General features: G+C 42.5%; 1 protein-coding gene across 1 annotated transcript in view; it reads left to right on the top strand.

Moving 5' to 3' along the window:
* The first annotated feature begins 4 nt into the window (after positions 1–4).
* Positions 5–10,357, top strand: part of CDC123 (cell division cycle 123) — a 32,915-nt gene continuing 22,562 nt past the window's right edge. The window contains exons 1-6 of the mRNA XM_071552802.1: positions 5–430; positions 2,580–2,651; positions 4,638–4,692; positions 5,474–5,506; positions 8,676–8,771; positions 9,478–9,584. Of these exons, the coding sequence (XP_071408903.1) occupies positions 357–430; positions 2,580–2,651; positions 4,638–4,692; positions 5,474–5,506; positions 8,676–8,771; positions 9,478–9,584 (437 nt within the window). The 5' untranslated portion in view covers positions 5–356. The remainder of the gene's footprint in view (positions 431–2,579; positions 2,652–4,637; positions 4,693–5,473; positions 5,507–8,675; positions 8,772–9,477; positions 9,585–10,357) is intronic.

Genomic DNA, 10,357 nt, shown 5'->3' with positions numbered 1-10,357 from the left:
ACAGCCGGGCAGGCAGCGCTGAGGGCGGAACAGCCGGGCAGGCAGCGCTGAGGGCAGGGCAGAATCGAGCGCAGGCAGCAGTAAGGGCAGCGCTGAGGGCGGAACAGCCGGGCAGGCAGCAGTAAGGGCAGGGCAGAATCGAGCGCAGGCAGCAGTAAGGGCAGCGCTGAGGGCAGAGCCGAGCGCAGGCAGCAGTAAGGGCAGCGCTGAGGGCGGAGCAGCGCCGGGAGGCGGCCCCGGGGCCGGGCTCCGTGCACCCGAGATGGCGCCGGGCGGCGCCAGGAGCTGCGCGGGAGGTTCCGGGCGGAGCGGCAGCTTCCGGCAGCGGCTGCGCTCGGGGGAGGAGGAGGAGGAGGATGAAGAAGGAGCAGGTGGTGCACTGCCAGTTCTCCGTGTGGTACCCGCTCTTCAGGGCCGTCACTATCCGCAGGTGAGGGCGGCGAGGGGCGCGGCGGCGTCTGTGGGAGCGGCGTGTGTGGGGTGAGGGCGGTGTGTGGTATCGGGAAATGATCCTGCCCCTCGCTCGGCCCAGCGGAGGATCTCACCGTGCTGTGCCCAGTTTGCGCTCCTCAGCACGGGAGGGAGGCTGAGCGCCCGCAGCGGGTCCAGCGAGGAAGATGGAGGGGCTGGAGCGTCTCTCCTGCGAGCAGAGGCTGAGGGAGCTGGGCCTGGTTAGCCTCGAGAGTCGCAGAACGGTCTGGGTTGGAATGCACATTAAAGATCACAGAATCACAGAATCGACTGGGTTGGAAAAGACCTCCGAGATCATCAAGTCCAACCCTTGGTCCAACTCCAGTCCCTTTACCACATCATGGCATTGAGTGCCACATCCAATCTCAGTTTAAAAACCTCCAGGGATGGTGAATCCACGTCCTCTCTGGGCAGGCTATTCCAATGCCTGATTACTCTCTCTGGAAAGAATTTTTTTTCTGATATCCAATCCTCTGCCACGGGCAGGGACACCTTCCAGTATCCCAGGTTGCTCAGAGCCCTGTCCAGCCTGGCCTTGAGCACTTCCAGGGATGAGGAATCCACAGCTTCTCAGCACAACCTCTACCAGTGCCTCATCATGCTCACAGTAATGAATTTTCTCCTAATATTTAGTCTACACCTACTCTCTTTCAATTTGAACCCATTCCCCTTGTCCTAGGACTCCATGCTCTTGTAAATAGTGTTGCCCCATCTTTTCTGTAAGTTCCTGTGAGGTACTGGAGGGACTGAGAGGGGACCTCATTAATGTGTATAAATACCTAAAGGTCCCCCTAGGAGGGGGGACCGGGCTCTCCCAGGAGTGCCCAGCAATGGGACATGGGCAGGAACTGGTGCCTGGGAAGTGCCACCTGAACATGAGGAAGAACTTCTCTCCTGTGCAGCGACCATGCACTGGAATAGACTCCCCAGAGAGTCTGTGGAGTCTCCCTCCCTGGAGATATTCCAGAACTGTCTGGACACAATCCTGTGCCATGTGCTCAGGGAAGGCCCTGCCTGAGCAGCGAGGTTGGACCAGGGCAGCCACTGTGTTCCCATCCAAGCTGTGATTCTGTGGGGCCAGGGTGGGTTGGAACTGGTCTTCTGTAGGGACAGGTTTGGGTGGGATAGAGGGGATCCATCTGTGGTGGGTCTGGGATGGACATGGGGAAGGCTTGATCAAGCCATCAGCTGGAATCCCTAGAGCTGGGGTCTCATCCCTACACACTGAGGGGTTATTTGGGCAGCCCTGGGGCACTGCAGATACCCCAGTGCTCCCTGCTCTCCTGATGGGACTCCATGCTGAGCATCAGCTGACAGCCATGTCTTTCCTACTCTCCACATCCTACTCTCCACACTGCTGTTCATCATCATCATCATCATCATAGCCAGGCTTCGTGAACAGAGATTTGGGAAGGGCTGTTCATACTTGCTTACTTAAAGCAGCTGTAGCTGAACAGATCCAAACCAACCGGCTGGCTCTGTGTTTCTGTGTCTTTCTGGAAGCCACAGGGAATTCTGCAGTTTCTGAGGTGCTGCTGCAGGTCATGGGGTGGTTACAAGAACTTCCAGTAACTCAGGAAGGGCAAGCTTGAGGTACTTGCCCTGTTGGATCAAAAAGTGCTGACATCAGACTTTTATTAATGAAAGTCTTTGGCTTTTATGTTTTTTAGTGTTTAGCAGAGGTTTATTTTTGGTAAGTTTAGTGACAGTCCTGCATTTGTGGAGCATTAGGATGGTATAGGCTAATTTTGGTTTGGGTCTCAGAAGAAAAAACCTTTACTTTGAGCAACCTGTTTTCTCCTGACAGGCCATACACGGTTTTACTTTGAATTTCTTAGAGCTTTGAAGGAGTGGGAGATTTTTATGTATTTCATCTATAACTTTTGTTTCTTTGTCCTGTACTTCCCTGGACAGAAAATGGGCATTGCTTTTTGGGTAAGGGATAAAAGGACAGAAAGAGAATTGGTTTTCCATAGTGTTATAGGATACAAATAGTGTTTTCGAGGTATGTGCTATTAAAAAACCCAAATTCTTCTGTTGAATAGTTTTTTATTCTAACAAGTAGTATTAATAATGAGGTATTAAAGAAATTTTCATGTTTCTTCCAGTGTTATACTTCCCCTGCCAGAGAATGTGAAAGAATATTTGCTGGATGATGGAACACTTGTGGTTTCCGGAAGGTAAAGACAAATGTCTTCTCTCCACCCCCCAGAATTTTACACTTTACCATTTTACAGCACTGATTTGCACACACATATTTTGTATTTTGCATAATGAGGTTTTTAAAATGTGTCCACTCTGACTGCAGTGAATGCCATAATGTGTCAGCATGGGAATGGGCTGACTGTTGTCAGTAAAAGTTCACTTGCTGGTGCCTACAGCAGATTCTAAAATCCATGTCATAAACTTCATTCTATACCAAATGGAGACAATCCTTTGGTTTCTTCCCACCTTTCCTTGCAGAGTGTCCCAGGCTTTGGGGGGCCGAGCTGCTGGTTTGTGTTTGTTAAGTCCAGTTCAGAGGCTTGGCCTGTCCTGTGCCATTCCCCTGCCAGCTGCCTTATCCAGGGGTGAAGTGACAGCACCTGAGTTTAATTCTCAATAAAATAAGCTATATACAAACTCAGCAATCCTAAGATTTTATATAATAATTTGCACACGTAGAATCTATACATACAATATGGCTGAGTGTGTTGTTTGTGTGTGTATCCACACCAAGATTTTGGATGGAGAATGAGGCAGATAAATAGCAGAAACAGTTGTTAAGAAACTAGACCTTGCTCTTTGTGTTCAGCTTGGAATCTCACTGTAAGGTTTCCTTGGGAAGTGGTTGTTCCATGCATTTGTTAATGATCAAACTCAGAAATCACTCCCCACTCCAGAATTCCCTGACTGGTAGTTTGCCTCTTGCAGAGCAACCAGAGAGCTGTGAGTGAAATGAGAGCTATGTCTGGTTTATCAGGTGTCAATTTATGTAAAATTGAAGCTGTTTAAACACCTTGTAAAGATAAAAGGTATTTTTTAATTTTTAAATTCTTTTCTATTAAAAGGTATCAGAGAATTGGCATTGTTTTTTTAAACCATGTTGGATAAGAGACTGTTGTCACCTGGTTCTGCAGAACTGCAACTTACTTGGCAGCAGCTGCTTATTTTAATAAGCCTTCAGAACAGCTGAAATTGAGGGTTTGCCTTTACAGCTCTGTTGCACAAACAATGTCTGCTGTCTTCAATGGAATACTGGGCAGCTGTATGATTGACTTAAATATTATTTGAACTTTCTTTGCTAGAAGTGAATGTGGTGATCTTGCAGCCAAGGCCAAGATCACTCCAGATCTTCAGTGAACTAATATTTGACCTCTGGATCTCAAAAACTGAACTGGTAGTTTAATCCCTATGGAAACGCCTTGAGGAACTGCAGAGACTTGGCTTCTTAGAGAGGTGTCTTTTGGAAGGGATGTGCGTTTGATCTTACCCTGTTTGCTGCCCTGGCTTGCTGGGGAATAAATCTTCAAGAGCTTGGTCGTCTCCTTTAAGGTCCTCACCCTCAGTTATATTGGCTAAAGAACTTCAAAAGTCACCCGAAGCTTCAAGGGAATGTTTGCAATCGGATATTTTAGTGTTTACAACAGATCTCACCTGTGTGGGAAAAGGAACTTTTCAGGAAGAAACTAATGGCTGTTTATCCACTTCCCATAGGACCTGAATTTCTCTGTGCAGAGAATCAGAAATTCACAGGCCAATGTGTGAAACTCGAGGTTTATGATTTTAATTGGAAAAGGAGTGGGGAGGCAAACCATAGTTTAAACTAAATTTGTTTTTAAAAAGCTTGATTGATTTGTGCTTCTGTCAGAGTACAGTAACTTTGGAAAAGAATCATTAATAGGGTGTTGAAAAGCTTTGCTTGGGATGTTTTTAGATCAAAAAATTGTCTGCTAATTTGAAAGAAGCAAAGTGTTTATGGAAGGGCTCAAGCCTAATGCCAGGTGTTTGGTCTTCAGCTTTCTATACTGGCTTGCTCTGACTTTTGTCTGCCAGGGGTTTTGGGGTTTCATCTTCTTATGAAAGCATTTCGAGACCAACAGCTGGAAATGCTGTGGAAATATAATGGATATGGTCAATTCAAACTCCAGTGCTTACTTTTTTTTCCTGTTATTTTACTGTTTCAGAGAAGATCTGCCAAGTCACACTCAGGAGGAGAGTGATGACGCAGAGGAGATACAGGTCAGTGTAAAATGCAACTTATGTCAAGTCTCTTGAGAAAAATATGAATCTATAACCTTTCTTGCATAATTTGTAGGTGAGGAGAGTCCTTCACAGCAATAATAATCATGTTGTAGCTGCCCTGAAAAATGTGAAAACATTATTTATGCTGTGACATCAGGGAAGGTTTAAAATGTTTCTGAGCTCTTTCACAGAAGTCTTTTATATTTCTTGATAATTGTATTTATCTTAATGAGTAGGGAATTTTGAAGGATGTTGGAATTGAACTTAATGCTCTTTCATGACCTGAAAAATTAGGAGTACATTTGAAGGAGTTATTTCAAGAACCAGTGAAAATTTCTGAGGCCATAATAGGTTAGAAGAACATTTTAGAAGAAAAAAACTGAAAGATTGTGTAAGTTTGAAGTGACAGAAGAATGATGAAAAAGAAATATGTGTGAAAGTAATGGATCATGGGTCTAAGGATGGAAGTGCTGGAGTCAAGGTTTAGACAGGGAAGACTCTTGAGTTCTGAAATGTCCAAGTTTGTGATAAAAATCACAATTAAAATATATAGGTGTCTTTTTTCCCATACTTTTAGAATAATACTTCAGCTGAATATACAGTATTTTTCCTGTCTTAATTAACAGCCAGAATAGTGGGGAGGTGGTGCTGTTGTGCTCTCTGGGGCAGTGATTTGATCTGCACGTTGTAGGGAGCTGTATGAATTCTGATGTTCTCATAAATTATAAAAGATGTCTCAGGAAACCAGCAACCTTTAATTTGTTCTTATTTCTAACAGTGGTCAGATGATGAGAACACTACAACACTTAAGGTAAGTCCTGTAAAAGCCTAAGGTGGGTTTGTCAGCAGTTCCCTTTTGCAGCCTTGTGGTGCAACAATTAATCCTGGTTAGACATGTCTCTTGCTGTATTTAACATTTCTCAGACCATTCTGGATGGATGGCACTGAAGGTGTCTGTAACTTCAAAGCAGTTTTGCTGGCTTAGTTTTATTTAACTAAAAATGAAATGCTTTTCTTCATCCCCGACAATCACATACTTGTTAGGCTATAGGAAATTAACTGGAGTGCAGCTCTAAATAGAGCTGGTTTTCATTTTCACCACTTTGAGTATCTCCCAATTATTTCATCAGACTGGATGCAGAAGAAACGAAGCCCCTGGAGCTCAATTTTCACAGCTCCTCTCTAAATATGCCATTATTTCCTCCTAAGTACATTTCTTTCTGTAATTTCTTTTTCTTGTCCTGTCTTTGTGGTCTCCTTGCACTGTGTCTGGCACAGAATCAGGATCATGATGGATGCAAACCAGGCTTCCTTGATCTTTTCTTACATCTTTTTTGAAACTCGCTGTTGCCCTGTCATTGTCAGAGTTAATACACTCGTGGCACATTGATACCGTGACTTCAGTCCTTTAGCTCCCTGATGTTCATCCTGGTGTGGAATGGATCCCCTTGGATTAGGTGCAATATAAAAAGGAAGAGGGTGTTTTGCCTTCCAGCATGGCCCTTGCTTAGAGACTGGCAGTCTTGCACCAAACCTGGAGCTTTGGAAATGGTTCATAGTGAACATGCTTTGTGCCTGTGGCTGGTTCCTACAAAAATACACCTCTGTTTGGTCATAGAAGGAGACTGGAATTCCACAGTGTGCTTTTTACTGAACCATAAATCCAGTAGATGATTGTAACTCCATGACAAATATGCTTCCTCTAAATGAAAACTGCTTTGAGGCCAGGGAGTGAATTCTGTGCTTGGAAGTGTTGCCCTGTGGTAGTAGCAGTAAGGTCGTGGCAGCTAAAAAGAAAGGGACGCAGCTTGCTGGTGTCACACACAAGATAGTTAGTTAAATCACTCCATGAAGAAAAAGACAAACAAGAAAGAAAAAAAGAGAGTATAAAGATACACTCTATGTCCAAATTACACAATATATATTGTCAAATCCCACCCATAGCCAAGTTCTATATGTTGTATCACAGTGTCTATAAACTTTATTACAGCTTCTAATTGGATGGTACTTTCTGCACAGATGTTCTCTCTGCCATGAGGAATTTATCTCTTCAACATTCCTTTCTCATGGGTAGCTTCTCCCAAAACCTTCTTACCTCATTTTGGTTTTGCTGGCTTGCTGGTTTTTCTCACAAGACTAATCGAGTTCTCAGTGTTGACATCCCTGTACCAAAAGGTACTTGCTACAAGGCCTAGCCTGTAACTTCAAAACTTTTCCTAACTCAAAAAACCTTGTCTTATCTTCACATTGCCTGTTACCACTTTGACAGTGATGAAGAGAGTGAGGAAACCCTTGTAGAACACAGAAGGGTGGGAAGCTGCATCTGGAGTTGCCACAGGAGATGAGGATGGATCACGTAGCCATGTGGAAGCTGAACAGGGAAACAGTAGGGAACATAATACATGGGGAACAGTAGGATGGGCTGGACACTGCTGTGCTGCATTTGCTCTCAGCCTGGGGCATTTGTAATATTCTCAGTGATAGCTCCAAGGTCGTGGTTCTCCATTGGTGTCTTGGCTCAGGGAGCAGTGAGTGGTCTGGGAGGTGATTTTTCTGATTCGATGACCCACCTGAGTGGTCAGGTAGAACTTGTCTACCTTGCTCCTTATACATTCTGAAGAAGTCTTGGAATGCAGGATTATAGAAGATTCTGTGTTTCAAGTAACTTGCATTAATATTGGTGGTTACAAAGTCAGGCATTCAAAATTTAGGAAATGCTGGAATGTGGATTGTTTTTGCAGTCAGAGAACTTTCCTCTCATGTGTATATTTATTCCTTTGTGTTAATCAATTGACGTGATGGTAACATTTCCCTAGGGAGGCTTAGTATGTGCAGGGACTACCTATATAGTGGGACTCCTGATTCCTGCCAAAAGGAGAGGAGACTGGGACAGAACACAGTGGATGAAGAATTTTCCTTCTTGCAGGAACAATTTGTAGAATCGACTGAAGCTCTAAGAATAAAGTAAAATAAGAGAAACGCTTCTTTCAGTTTTCCTCAGAGACTTGGTAATGTACCCAGGAAAGGTTCCGAGTGTTTGGAGTTCAGTCCAGGTCACTGCACCAAAATGTGAGAGAGTTTTTTAAGTGTTTGCATTTGGGGAGGCTGCAGGAAGGAGATGCCAAAACGTATGAGGTTTTTTGATCACTTGTGTGACTGTGAGGGCTTTGTTGTTTTAGAGACATCAATTAGCTTTAGCCTAGAAGGTATCTTTGAGTTGAGCTTGAAAATACTCAGGCACAAGTAGTGTTGTTCTTAGGTACTTCTTGCTATAAATCTTATCACATGAAAAATCTCTGCTCTATGCTTGAAAGCTTTTCATATTATTTTAAAGGTCAGCAATTTGTTTTTTTCTATAGCAACACATTCTGAGTGGAGTTTGGGCATCCTGAAGGATCCTTTTTCCCCCATCTTATGTTTTCAATGTTTTTTACAGGGCAAGGTTTTCTATTCCAACCTTTGCAGTGTGTCCTCTGTTTAAGGAGCTATTCTAAGGCCTAATTTAACAGCTGATAAGTTAAAGTATTAATAACAACATTTTATAAAACTAAACCTTAAATGAGAAGCTGTTACTCAATTTGCCTGAGAGTTGATGAAGAGATGCTTAATTCTAAAATAACTCTTTTTTAAGTGTAAATATTATTGGATCTTATTTGTATACAATAACTTACCTTCAGGTATATAACAACAGGTAAGTATTTAAGGTTTCTTTATTTGACTTTTGTTTGCCAGCTGTTGCAGGTTTTTTGGTAAATGTTACGAAGTTTTGGGTTTTCTCCTGAAGTTCCTGGTACTTGTTAGTGATGAGAGTGAGAATTGGAAATATTTTCAGTTTTCCACAAATGCATTATTTTTGTGGAATTCATGCTGATTTTGGGCATGTTTATTTCTTCTGCAATATTTATTTCTAATGCTATTTAGAAGATGGCTTCACTTCACTATTGAATGTATGGAAATTGGTATTTTTGTTTTTCCTTCAGGCACCAGAATTTCCTGAGTTCACATCTAAAGTTGAGGAAGCAATAAGTTCCTTGGGTGGAAGTGTTTTTCCTAAACTTAACTGGAGTGCTCCAAGGGTAAGAAAGTTGACTCCCAAAACCTATAATAGCTGTTATCATACAGGTCTGTTTGTTTGTTTTACCTTAATGCATTGGAAAGAGGAAGGGACCAGTGGTTCTGATGAAGGAAGAAGTGACAGACAAGCTATCAGTGCAGTGTGATACAGCAAACTGTTCTGGGGGATTAAGACTGGATGGTGATGGTGCATATTTGGTGAGGCTCATGCACTGACTTTCTTACATAAACCCCTCTGTCCTGATCACAGACAACAGTGTGATGGTCAGGCTCTTCTTGTTTAGGATACTGGTTTAAAACTTTGCCTGGGATAAAGATGAAAAACCCCCACATTTTTATAAAAAAGCCATAAAATTCTCTCTAATATTTTTACCTCTCAAACTATACCATAAGATGAGTGCACCCAAATATTGCTGTACTGTATTCTCAAGAGGCACTGTGTTCAATCAAGCATTCCAGGAAAGTTCCTGGAAGCATTAAGGCAAAAACTTGGCTTTTACAATGGATTTGCTCTGCTTTCAATAAGGTATTCATAAGAAAAACAACAATTATTGTGTCTCTTACAACAGCTAAGGAAATTTTCCTCAAATTAAAAAAATAATTTTCTGTGTGTATTACAAATGTTCTGTAATATTCAGATATGTCTTTAGTGGGCATCTCTTCCTGCTGGTAAAAGTGCATTTCTGGATCATCTCCTTTTTTGTTTAGGATGCCTATTGGATAGCAATGAACAGCTCTCTGAAATGCAAAGCTCTCAGTGACATCTTCCTCCTCTTCAAGAGCTCAGACTTCATTACTCGTGACCTCACTCAGCCGTGAGTAGATTTCTAATGACAAAATTATTTATACCCATCCAATAAACCCCCAAAGCAAACCAAGGAGATGTTAAAGCAGCACATGCAAAATGACATTATAGACTAAGACCATTTTTACTGAGTTGCTTTTCAGAGCAAGTGATGTTTTAATCTTGGGTTTTTTTGCCTTTCCACTACTCTTGGTGTTTCCTTGTTGCTACCCTCCTTGTTGGTACCACTCCTCGTAGAATACAGTGGGACTTTGCCATGTCCCTTTCATATTTTAATGCTGCTGAGGTTTGTGTGGCTGCCTGGAAGATGTCTGAGACTTCTGCTAACATATTTCTAGAACTCCTTCTGAACCTAAGTTTTTGTAGCTCTTGGAACAAATGCATTCCAGAAAATGTGACTAAGGATAACAGTTACAGATAAAATTACAAGTATAATGTGCTTGGGATTTATTTTTATCTGCTCACCTGGAAAGAATACAGGAACAGTTTCCTCCTGTAGTACCTGTGTCTGATTGATTGATGTCAGTCATTTCTAAAATACAGCATTTTTCTGAAAGAAAATAAAATTAGTGGAGTTGAATATTGCTGATACTGTGATTACTGTTTTTTTACAGATAAGCAGAATTTCAAAGAAAAGGGGCAATCCATTGCTTGATATCTGAGAGATTGTTTTCCAGTGTTTATTCAATGCTTATTTATATTTCTGCAATATTTAGGAGACTCAGTGAAAGGCAGAATCCTTGCTCTGGGGTGCCTTATCGAGGGTTACCAAGAATCATAGTC

Source organism: Pithys albifrons, chromosome 3 (assembly GCF_047495875.1).
Source record: "Pithys albifrons albifrons isolate INPA30051 chromosome 3, PitAlb_v1, whole genome shotgun sequence".
Taxonomy (NCBI): domain Eukaryota; kingdom Metazoa; phylum Chordata; class Aves; order Passeriformes; family Thamnophilidae; genus Pithys; species Pithys albifrons.
This window is presented reverse-complemented; position numbering and strand designations above follow the sequence as displayed.